The sequence below is a fragment of the Cariama cristata genome, unplaced genomic scaffold (genome assembly GCF_000690535.1).
Source record: "Cariama cristata isolate BGI_N322 unplaced genomic scaffold, ASM69053v1 scaffold9525, whole genome shotgun sequence".
In the NCBI taxonomy this organism is placed as follows: domain Eukaryota; kingdom Metazoa; phylum Chordata; class Aves; order Cariamiformes; family Cariamidae; genus Cariama; species Cariama cristata.
Window position 1 is genome coordinate 35,446 of NW_009619217.1, and position 12,449 is coordinate 47,894.

General features: G+C 51.2%; 1 protein-coding gene across 1 annotated transcript; it reads left to right on the forward strand.

Annotated features, from left to right (window-relative positions):
• Positions 1-57: 57 nt before the first annotated feature.
• LOC104162435 (kyphoscoliosis peptidase-like) lies at positions 58-12,256 on the forward strand (the record flags this gene model as incomplete). The annotated part of the gene is made up of 9 exons (XM_009701153.1): positions 58-190; positions 1,245-1,307; positions 3,594-3,656; positions 5,727-5,801; positions 5,967-6,005; positions 6,709-6,759; positions 8,739-8,821; positions 9,211-9,319; positions 12,139-12,256. Coding segments are annotated over exons 1-9 (734 nt in total), but the record flags the coding sequence as incomplete, so codon positions are not given.
• Between the last annotated feature and the right edge of the window lie 193 nt (positions 12,257-12,449).

Consider the following 12,449-nt stretch of genomic DNA (forward strand, 5'->3'; position numbering starts at 1 on the left):
CGGCAGCTCGCAGCAGCGGCAGCTCGGCGGGAGGACCGGCACCCTGGCCACGCTCTGATGGGTACCATGGACTTTAAGACAGATCCCAGTGCGGTAACGATCAATTTGCTGCTTATTGTCGACCCTGAGGAGAGAGCGAGCAAGCAGAAAGGGCAGAGAGAGGGGCAGACGGAAGGCAGCCGGAGCGCAGGTAACGTCCCGCCCGCAGTCGGTGCGAGGGAGGGGAGGGCTGCAGGTACAGCACCCGCTGCCCCGTAGATGGTGAAGCGAAGCAGCAGCTTTGGAACAGGGTTTGGGCTTTTCGTCCCCTAAAAAAAAATCCCTTTGCAGACATGCTGCAAAACCCCAAACTTGACACTTTTTTTTGGGGGAGTGGAGGGGAGAAACCCAGCGTGCCTTCGCTGGTCCTCCTGGTGCAGGAGAACCCTCGCTGGTGCAACGTAGCACGCTGCGTGCTGCTCGGGGTCTGGCTCTGGAGCGTGCAGCCCCAGGTGTAGGAGGAGGTGACATGCCCCCGGTTACTAACCCGAGGACCGTGTTTGCACCTTGCTCTGTCCTGCGGTGGCCCCGCGATGCCTCCGCGAGCTCTCGCGGCTGTGCGAGGGGAGCAGGACGAGAGCTCGGCGGTTTCACCCTAAACCAGCGCCTACTACAACGGAGTACGGGGGCAAAACTGTTTTGTTTGAAGCGTGTCTAGGCTTTGTCTCTAAGGATGACTGCCCTGAGCCATTTATAGCTACAGTTTGGGACAGTCTCCCTGGCCCAGCTCCTATCCTTCAGGGGATCTTCCAAAAAGCTAAGGCTGTGCTCTGCAACTGTAAAGGGACCCTCCCTGCAGAAGTAAAAGGAGAAAAAGGAGTATTCCTGCTCAAAAACCTTGGGGAATAGCTAGATTCTCAGACAGCTGGTTCCAGGCTAAGAAGGATAGGCAAAGCTAACAAACACAGAAGCTGTGTTCATGCTGCACCGAATATGGCATCCACCACCCACCCAAATACGAACAAGCCCTATTGAAGCAACTTAGACCTGGACTGTTGCACTTTCTTCCTCCCAGTATTTCATACTCTAGTAACAGGGGCTGCAACAAACGCTGCAGACGAGACAGGGAAGGTGGATCCCGACGACGCCTGGGTTCAGCTGGAATGATGGCTTACACAAAAGGTTTTGGGGTACTTGGCCTCCAGGCAGTGCCAGAACCTCACTCCAGGAGGACAGCCTGCCAATCTCACATTTATATTTTATAGGTTTGCAGGATGATGGAAATGGAAACAGCAGATCACAGCCACCTCAGGGGAGAGACCTTAACGGTATGTCACCTTCTCCCTCTACTGATAAACTAACCACAGTACACAAAACCCACTCACAAGCTTTTAGCACCCACCTGTGCCTCTCGAGCATAAGCGTGCTTGAAACAACCCACCCCTTTCCAGAGCTTTGGGGGGCTTCAACGGAGACACGCGGAGGGCCCAGGGCCATGTGCCATGGGAAGCGTCCCCTCCGTGCTCTCCTCTGCCCCGTGGCCAGGATGCACATCAGTGGCACTGCGGAGCCCACGCACGGCCACCTCGGGGGGATTCTCCTGCAAGATGCCATGGAGCTCCATCATGTTTCAGGTGCACCGAGCTCTGACGTTTCACAGCCAGCTGATGGCAGGGGAAATTCAGTGCCCTCAAATTGCTCAGGTTGCAGGCAGAGCTTCCAGAGACTCCCTCAGCATTCATACACCCATTAAGCAGGGTCTGGGCCATGCAAGAAGCCTTTGGGGGTTCAACCCATCTATCCACCAGTCCATCCTTCATCTCCCCGGCTCAGAGCTTGCCAAGCACAAGGCAGGTGTGATTGCTATCCAGGAATGATGCGGCTGCTAATCCTGAATGGTTCCCTGCCAATTCCTCACCTCTCTGCTCTGAAACGGTTCAGAAAGAACATCTGAAGAGGTTACCCCCGGCTGCCGGCAGCCAGGCTGCAGGACTGCCATCCAACAGGACAGAGCAGCTCCCGGGGAAGGGAACCAGACCATCCGACTTGCATTCCTGGTAGTCTAAGCCTAACATGGTGTCTAGCAGAGAAAGGCGGGAGGGCAAAGGTAAAGCAAGACAACAGGTAATGCTCGTGGTACCAAATGGTGGATTCTAGTTACACCTGGCAGGAGCTTTGTTTCCAGAGGCCAAGGAACAGCAGCATACAAAAACCACCGCTGTGCCCAGCACGATGCTCAACAGGAGCCCTGATCCAAGCCCCTCTGAAGTCAGTAGTGGCTGGATGGGGCTTACAGACCACAAGCAAGCAATATTTCATGGCAAGATACAACTCTTTTTTTTTTTTTTTTAACAAATCTGATGGTCTCAGACACCAGTTAACAAAAGTCTCCGCTCTGGGAAGCAGATAAATATTCAACACTCTCTCGCTCCTCCGTCATGCTCAAGAGGGTCTGCAACTGGAGCTGCAGAGCACAAGTCAGAGCCTCCGTTCCGAGTGAGCGGACGGTATCGATCATTTACCACCCCGAACTAATGGCAGGAGTATTTAGTATGCATATGGGAAATCTTCCCTTGCAGATCCATCTTAGGCACAATTTAAACCTCTGTGAGGATTACTAAGGAATTCAGAAGCCAAAGGAGCAGGCAAGAGCTTTCGCTCCTCTTGCACCGCAGGGGTTAATAAATTCCCCTTTAATCAGCCGTGTTAGCATCTTGATGAAACCTCTGACACCACCGAGCAGCTGGTGCTGCCGCAATATTTACAAACTGCATTACAGAAGCCTTGCCCCAACCCCACCAAAGGCAAACAGGCTGTGGCCCCATGCCGCCCCGCAAAAATCCCATCAAGAGGGCCTGATCCTTGTCACGGCCACGAGGTACGAACGGTATCTGGCCTTCAGGACGAGCCGTGAAAACCAGGTTCCTTGGGTTGGTCTCTGGTGGCTGGCAGGACGGTGATCCCATGACGCTTTGAAAAAGAGCGAGGGATCTCCCTGGCGTCCTGGCCAACGTCCACCTCGCCTCCGGCAAGGCTCGAGCATCCAAAGCCGCGCGGGAGCTCGGGCTCAGTGTCGCCTGGCATTTGCTGACCGCCCTGGCTAACTGTCAGCACGGCCGCAGGGTGTGGATTTATGCTGCCTGCAATTCCCCAGGCGCACCAGGTGCTCCCCACACCTCCCTCTGCCCCAAGGATCCCGGGGCCAGCCGGCATCGCTGAAACAGTCAGGGGCTCCCAGAGCACAGAGGAGAGAGCTGGAGATGAGGATGAGATGCTGACAACCACACCAATGCTCCCTGCTCAGGAACCGCATCTCCTCCAAGCCCCCCGCGCTCCTCTTCCCTCCTGCCCATCTCTCCAAACGCACCCCCTGGTCCAAGCACCCTAAGCACCCCACCCTGAGCAGCAGCTCCCTAGTCGGGCCCATCCCTCTGGAGCAGGACCAGGCACCCCCCAGACCGTGAGCAATTGGGCTTCGAAGCTGGAGAACGGGCTCGAGCTTCTTGTGTCGTTACTTACTTTGCTGCTGATCAAAGGCACACATTTAATTCGCCTCCGCGCTGGGCACCTCTGCTCTCTTCAAGGCACTGAGATGTTTTTCTTTGTGCAACCAGGCCGGCGAGCCTCCAGGGAGCCCTGCAAGCAGACGCAAACCGTTACTTCGTACTCTAATGAAGGTAAGTGGTGACCCAAGGGATACTGTTTTTTCAGAGCAGGGCTTCAGTGAGCTCCCGCTCAAGTTTTTCTGTAATAAAAGAACCTCAGAATACCCCAAAAGAGCAAAAAAAGGCCCACCCTGACAATTTTGTGATCTTGAGCATGAAGAATTAAAAATCCCAGGGGAGCCTGGAGAATCCTTGGGTCTTTCCGTGTGGATGCATGGAGGTAGGTCCTGAAGAACCTGGGTTCCCACCATCCCCCTGACCACCAGGACATAGCACAGATGTAAATTGGAAAGCATGGTAAGAACATACGCCTGCCAACACCTGATAGTCCAGTGCCGATGGAAGGGTGCAAGGGCTGGAAGAAATAATATTGGCAGAAATTGAGCTTAAGACAGCCGGTTGCAGAAGTCCTTTCATAGGGTAGGTCCTTGCAAGGAGCCATCCCTGCAGTGGAGCAGGGGCAGCGCTGGACCAGCTGCACCCCAAAGCCCTCACTGGCCAAGGACTTGCCTGGCCACAGAGAACGAGAAGAGCAAGTGTTTCTTTCTGGATGATATCTTGATTAGGAATAGGGAAAAGAAGTCCTAAAAACATCAGTAGCCATTTCATATCGTTAGTTTTTAAAGCAATGGATGTAGCACTTTGAAAAATTTCTGTGGAATGATGTTTTTTCATTTGTTAAAGGCCTTTTAAGCTTACTGGAAGAAAGCATCCCTCACCGGTATATTTGTTTCTTGAAAACAAAGAGTTTTAATTTACGGGGAAAAATTGAGAAAGTGGAAGTTGGCAAGAAAACCCACAAAAACCCAATGCTAAAAATAATCTTGAGAAATTAAAAAAAAGACCCCTGAAAATATAAAAATCTTAATGAAATCGTACCATTTGCAGAAAGTCACGCCTTTGAGAAACAACCTCATTTTACCTTCGAATTAGCTGACAAAATACACCAGCCAGCTCTAATGAAACTTTGATATCTGCCATCATCCCAGAATTGGAGTCAAGCTCTAGGATTTAAAAGGGGTTTTTTTACAGTTTTTCTTGCCTTCTGTTTTTGGGCCTTAAAGGATATCAAACCTTTCTGCATAATCACAGGAGATACTTAACTTTTTCTAAAGTTAAATGCTGTGCAAAAACTTATTCTTTGATGAAAGTTCAGATTCCTACCTAATTAGCTGGTTCCAAGAGCTGGCTTTCAAGGAAAACCCCAAACATCACGAGACTCTTGATAAAATTGTAGGCACTAACACGTGCGATCTGACAGCAGCCCCGAGGTGCATTAACATCTTGACCTTCCGTCTCCAAAGTAACCTCTGTCTGATCCGAAATGGGGAGCCCACGAGCACGCTGAGGTCCTCCAGGAAACCTCGGTGGTTGCAAAACCTTCTGATATACTTGCCCAAAAAAATGCAGTCTCTTCCAAAAAGTTCAGGAAATTCTTATAAGACACTCCCTAACTTCTTTTTTTTCCTTACTTCTTTCTGTGAACCATCTGAGGTTGTTCCGGAGCATCGTGGCATGCAGAGCACAAGCCCCACGGCACGCCTGGATCGCAGCTGGCTCTGCCAGGACGCTGCCTCTTACAGGCAACGGCCTTTGCCAAAAATTTTCATATCACAAGTCAAACCATTTTCATAGCTCTGAGCCTTTTTCTGTTTGATTCCAAGAAAAATCAATGAGAGAAATTGATTCTTTGCTTACCGTATCTCCATCAAGAGCTATTTAATATGGTGCTAAACCTTTTTTTTTTTAAGCTGCCACATAATCCTCACTGAGGACCTCTGCTTTATTTATGACCCGCTTTATCACCTGTTAGGCTGTAACGGGCTGTCTTTTATTTTTTGAGAGTTACAAATCACACCGGAGGTGACCACAGGCTTTCTGACCTTACAGTTTATCTTAAGGGTGCTTTGTTTTGCCCGGAAACCCAAGCGCTTTGGTACCTTCACAATCGCCAGGGCTGCCACTTCTTTTGCTAAAGTTCAGAGTTGGCTTCAGCGATGCCTCGGCAGGCAATCCTGCCCTTCTCCTCCATGTCCTGGTTAGTTTTCCCTTTCTTAGGGAGTTTGTCCTCGTTTCTTGCAGGAACCCAAGTGACAGTGGAGGTTCACGCCAAGGATACCACCCCACAACTCTTCAATAAATTCTCCTTTGGAAAAGGTACGGCCTGGGCTTTAAAGCCTGGCAGAGCGGGTCAAGGGGCCACATCCTTCCCTCTGTGGAAGCAGGGAGGGCAAGAAGCCCGGGAGCTCGAGGAGATGCTGCGGCCCTCGAGCCAGGGTCGGGGTTGCGGCGATCGTACTAACCATGCCGGGGTTGTTGCAGGTCCCCGGAGGCTGCCCAGCCTGAGAGGTCAGAACAAAGGTGAGGCTCTGCTCTACCACGGCACGTGTCTCCAGGCTAGCCCTTGCCCAGGAGCTTGTTCCCAGGAGGAGACAGGCTCCCTTTTCCCCACGGGAGCTCGAGGCTCTTGAGAAGATGCCAACCTCTCTGCCTGCTCTACCTGCTGAGCAGATGCTGCTGGACCCTGCCCGTGCCTGCGGCTTGAGGAGCAAAATCCTTCTGCCCCTGGGGCATGGGGGGGTCTTCTCCTCCTCCAGCCCTGGGATAAGGCGAGTGGTGACAGTCTGGGGGCCGCAGCGTCCCTCAGAAATCCTCCAGCTGCCACAGAGCTCTCTGCAGTTATCATCTAACAGCTCTGGAGCTCAGCTCTCCCTTCTTCCACGCCTGGGGGGGTCTGGCCAAGTGGTGGGCAGGGGTTTGATGTCCCCAGCCCTCAGGCTAGAACAGGAGATGCCTGACTGCTGGGGAATGCAGAGCGGCAGGACGGAGGGGAAGGGAGGCCGAGCACACTGCGGTCCAGGCTGTTTGCTTCGTCCCTCTCCCCTCCGCACCCACGCTCCGTAGGGCGTTGACATCCATGTCCAAATGCAAGGGAATGGGCAAAGAAAAGCAGCAATTTCAGCTTTTTCCACCCAGGCCCGCTCCCAGAATCACTTCTTTCTGTTTGTCTTTTTTTTTCCTGCCAACAAATGCTCACCTCGCGCTCCCTTCTCCACTTTGCTAGCTTTCCAGAAGACCGAAGCCCCGCGGCCTCCAGGAGGAAAAGACCTGCATGGTAACTATCAGCTGTCCCCTCGCCGCTGGCACGGTGGGGAACAACGCAGGGCAGCCCCAGATAGGAAGCCCATCAGTCCTAGAAACAGAGCTGTAGGGGATTTAATTTTTATTACCATGAGTAGCGTTCAGTTTCCCAATCCCCCGTTCATCAGGGTGGCAGATAGGGATGTAGCTTTAGGAATGTCACACGTGTCCGAGACCTTCCCAAGGTTCCACACCCAAGGAAAGGTTACTCTGCAAACAGACACGATGCACGCTTCCCAACTGCACAGGGCGACGTGAGAGACTGCAGATCCCACGTCTGCGGGGAGCCTTGGCAGCTATAACCTGACAAAGACAAAAACTGATAACCGACTTTAAAAAAAACACCCCATTCCCAAAAGGCAAAAAGTAATTTTCAGAGCTGCAGAGAGTGGGAACCTTTAAACGCGTAAATCTGCTTTATCTTTCTTTAGGTCAGCGTAATAGCCCTTTTCAGGGAAAACCAAGATAAACAAAGCAGCCTGTTAAAGAAAGAGATGCCGTGTGCCTACACGCTGATTTTGGCAGAGAGGCACCTGCCTTGCCAAGGGATGTGCCTGCATCCCACCTGGCAGGCTGCACCATCACCGGGACGTGGGATGCCCCATAACCCCTCCACGGGGCAGAGGTTTCCAAGAAGAGCAGGGCCCATGTTAACAAAACACCTTTGCACGTCAGGAATAAACCTTCTGGCCACCTCCCCAGTGGGCTGGAGCTGGCAGCAAAGGGACCAGAGCCCCATTTTGGGGAGGTGGAGAGGGAGCAGGTGATGAACATAGATTTTAGAAGCACCTCTGGCTTCTCAGCTGGGATAAGATGCTCTCGGAGCCTCTCGTGCATCCCACCAGCACTCGCTAAGCAGGCAGCAAAGGGGCATCCCACTTGCTTAGCAAGGGTCACAAATAAAGCAATATGCAACCAGCCAAAGCCTCTCTGCCCCCATGCACAGCCCAAGGCAGTTCACTTCTCCGTGTCACCTCTCTCCAGGCAAACAGCATTTCTACGGCACCCTTCATTCACCTCTCCTAGCACTCGGGAGTCACACAACACCATTTTCACTTCGTGATCTCTTTTAAATCCTTTTTTCCAGGGAAATAACAATCCTTCAGAGATAGCTAGAAGAATCTCTTTAGTCCTGAATGGCTTTGACAGCACATGACAGGGGAAGAGATTGCTGTAGAGCTCAATTCTCCTCTCACCAGCTCAGAAGAAAAGGGAGGGCTGAGCAGACGGCGGTCCAGGGGAGATGTCCATCCGATATGTCTGTGCACCGAGCTATAGCCGCATCACTCGGGTGGCTCGCTGATGAGAGAGAACAGTGTCAGCTCGTTCAGAGACTGTTAAAAAAATAAGTTATCTGATTAATTAGGGCAAGTTATTAACCCTTGGTTCCCATGGAGTAGAGCCGGGAGCCTAGAGCCTGCAAAGATGCAAACAGAGGGGCAAGCACACCAGTTTCAGTCCGACTGCTCCCCACGTAACATTTCTCACGTGCTTGAATTCGTGCAGAATCAGAGCCTTTTACCACGCATAACAGTCATTGCTTTCAACAAAACGACTGGAGAAATCCAGCTCTCTAGTGGGGTTTTTTTAAAAGTCACGTTTTTGCCAGGGTTTCCACAGTACAGATTGTCCCTGATACTTCTGCATTATCTCTTGCGCACCTCCATATAACATCCTGGGATTTTCTATGCTGTTACACAGTGCCAATGAGGCAGATGCACCTCCCGCTCCAGATTGCCCAAATTATACCAGACTAGACAGGATGGCTCCTGTTTTCCCTGCAGCTGGCAGGGACCTTCTGCGAGTGCCCTCGTGTCCTCTGCTCCCTAAGCACCCGCTGATGGATGCCTCAGTGGGTCGGGCAGGAGCTCTGCAGTGTCCTCTTGTTCAAGCGTACAGCCAGGAAAATAGTCCCCTCCCTTCCCGAGACAATGACAACTCATTTCTTCCCAGCATATCCATGGGACAAATCCTCTCTGAAATCCATGCCAGTAGATCTGCAGCAATTTGAGAAGCTGGATGCCTACGCATTAAAAGTAAGTCTTGCTTTTGCCTCTGTCCTCCTCCCAGCTCCCCTGCGGGGACGTTCCTTGAAACCGAGCTACCAGCACTAACACCAGCTTAGTCTGAGCTATTGGGGCAAGTGCCTCAAAATCTCCCAAGCAAGTGAAAAACCGTTTCCTTGCAAACATCAGCAACACAGATCCCACTCTAGGAGAAACTAGGGAAACTATGACCAAAAATACTTGCTCGAAACGTGAAACTACAGCTTTGTATTTCTGTTTTTAATGAAGCTCAGGTCAGAGCAGTCTCCTGGCAGGTGATGTCTCAGTAGCTTGAGAAGAACAAGGGAGCAGGGAGGAAGGGAGATCTACCGTAGCAATTTCTTCACCATCATCTTGCAATGCTTCCTCCTCACAAACAGGTAAACGTCAAGAACAGCGTAGAGGAACTTGTTAAAGCCCTGCTTAAACAAGCCCGGACTGATCTGGAAAAAGTTCGAGCCATATGGATGTGGATATGCCACCACATAGGTAGGTTGAGATCTTCAGTTGAGCAGATAAGGCTGTTGCTGTCACCCCCGTTACGCTGCCATCGCAGTTTATGCAGTATCTTGTGGGTTAGTTTCACGTGGTGGGTGGGAGGAAGGCTTTCTGAGTGTATTTATCCAGAAATGTACTCAGAGGTTATCTCACCATCTCTGTTTCCATAGTCCCTCTCCTAGTGCTGCCATGCCCTACAAGGTTTGCCTGCAAATGGTTTCTTTCCACGTGATGAATCTGTAACTCCTACCTGACTTATTCGAAGGTATAACCATACAAATCCCCATCATCTAAGCAGCTGGAGCACGAAGTCAGTCTGCCAAGCACCAGAGGCTTGGTTGTCACATTCAGAGCCAGTCAAAGTCACCAAAAGTTTTATCTCCACCACTGTCCCGAATGCCCATGTTCCCCTTCCCAGCGCACTCTGCACGCCAGTGTCTTTGCTCCGGGAGGGTCTCGGCGTAGCGCAGGTACCACCAGGAACCATCAGCTGCCTTGACCAGCTCGGTCTCATTCTGCAGCTCCTCTGTTACTGCTTCTTTGGGCAGCAGACCACCCCTTGCAAGGAGCAGCCTGGACAGCCTGGCGCTGAGCACAGCCCCTCCTGGGTGAGGTGCCTCTGGCAGTCTGTTGGCTGTTTCGCTGCCAGTTTTGCCCACGTTTTGTGGATACAGCTTGTGTTCCAGTTTCTAGCTGGTACCTAACTGCATTCATCCTGTTGACACATCCATCAGCCACATCAGCGCAGTGCATCAGAGAGGCCAGCTTTCATAAAACGCGCTGGTATCTGCGTGATTGCCGTTCCTGCCCGTACCTGCACCCTTTCAACCTTCATGAGAGCTGCAATCACTCAGCTTCCCCTGCCCCTTCCTACCCAGCCCCAGCCTGAGCAACACTGGAGTTTCCGAAATCACCAAAAGATGCGAAGAGGACAAGGGAGGAGGAGGCAGCATTTGTAGCCTCTCCAGTCTGGCACATCAGAGGGGGTGAAAGGCTTCTTGCCACCCCAAGCTCCTTGGTGGGGGAAACTGGATATGCAACATGATTGTGTTACGCACAACAGATGCAAAAATGTTTCTTTGCCATTAACTCTTGGGGATAAAGGGGGAGAAGTACAGCTCTTCTTTCTCTTGCCTCTTATGCATCCTGACGGGATCCGGTGGGGCACAGTTCGCTGGCTGAACAGGGCAGCTGCGGGGGAGCAGAAGAGCCATTTGGGGAGCACTGGCCTAATCTCACGCCCACTGAGATCAGCAGCGCTTTACCAGCAACTGCACGGTTAGCACAGGTCAATCCCAAACAGCTTTAATCTTGCCCTTAAATATGCAGACTGCTGATTTCACTGCATTTCCCGAAACCCAGCATTTGATTCATCCCAGTGCCGAGCTCCCGTTGGCCGCTGGTCATTCAGTTTTTATGCTATTAACTCATTTCTGCCGGCCACTGCCTGGGCCAGAGCCTGCTTGGGAAGGCCGGTCTGGTTGGAGTCGGTCCATTTACCTAACACGCATTCAGGGGGTGTCTCTGACCCCCGACAGGTACACAGTGATCTCACAAGGTGCTGGGGTTTTTTTCACTGTCTTGGCTCCACTTCTCCTTCCTTCCTGCAGAGACTGACTCCTATTTACATGCATGGGAAATAAACACAGCGCTAGGAATTTAAATTGGCTCACAAAAATGTAATGTATCCATCCTGCAAGAGCACTGACAATATAAACTCCTTCCTTGTTTGGATTTTAAGTGAGAGCGCTGCTGCCTGGCTAACTATTCCCACCCAATTCAACTCCCCGCCTGCGATGGACTGCTACCTCCATGCAGCAGTAGCTCTAAAAGAAATTATTTTACTTATCACTTCTAGCATAAATACAGAGCCACGTGCAGCCAGCTAGCTCTCCGTACCCCCCTAAAGTGCTCTGCAGCTTTGCTGGTGGCCCAGTGAAGAGCCTGGGTGGAGACAACCAGCCTTTCCTCGCAGCCCCCCAAGCCCACCCTGGGGCAGCCATCAGCTGAGCCCCTCAGATAAAAGACAAGCAGTTGCAGCATTTCATCAAAGCACAAATACAGCATGTTGCCAGCTTTTTTTTTTTTTTCCTCCCTTCTTCCACAGCATTAAAGGGAGAATGAATCAGCTGATGCAGCATTCCTTAGAGCTTTGTCAGAAAAATATGTTCGTATTTTAAGAAAGAGGTTATGGACGTGACTAAGGTTGGTCGGTACTGAATTAACCTTCCCAGACCAGTTCCTCAAGCTCTGTCTGAAGGAACCCTGCTGTGTCGCTTTTCCACGTTCATTCAAACAAATTAAGATTTCCTATGCTTCCAGGTATTAATATGATTCACTTGCAACAAATCATTTCAGGTTATTTCCCAACAAGCTACTTTCCAGGTATTTTTAATATAAATTGCTTGTAAAAAGAGCAAAAGGCTCAATGGTTTCCTTTGACAGTAACATGAGTCTGACTCCTTCAAATGCAGAGCACACTCTTTTTTTTTTTTACCAGGAGCTCTTGAGATTGTAGATCCCCAGAGGCACAAGGGCACCCCCCGGGGAGGCCCACTTTCTCTAAAAAACCAGAGTTTCCCTCCCATTTGGATTCAACTGCTGAATCCCAGCTCAGGCTTAGAACAAACAGTGACGAGAGATAGACCCCACCAGCCATCCACGACATCCTTGCGCAGCACGCACCACGGCTCGTTTCTCTTTGCTCGCACACACGGAGATGAAAAGCAATCCAAGCGTTGCTCCTGCTGCCCGTCGATCCCATTGCCTCGGGCTTTTGGATGAACTTTCGTCTGTGTTCCTTCCCGCAGAATACGACATAGTGGGCTACCATAACAAAAGCCAGCTGTCGAGCAAACCCATAGATGTGCTTCAGAAGGGGAAGAGCATTTGTGAGGGATACGCTGGGCTCTTTGAACAAATGTGCAGGTAAATTAAGCTCAGAAACATTCAATGCCAGGGAGAGTTAATGTTCATTGTCATCTCTGTGCCTATGCTGTCTGCCTTTGCATTGACTGATGTGACTTTAAGCAGAATGTGGAACTTTAGCTTTCAAACCATGCTGTGGAAAAACAGCAAGTCCTAGAAAGGTCAATTTTGCTTCCTCCTCCACCCCCTCCAC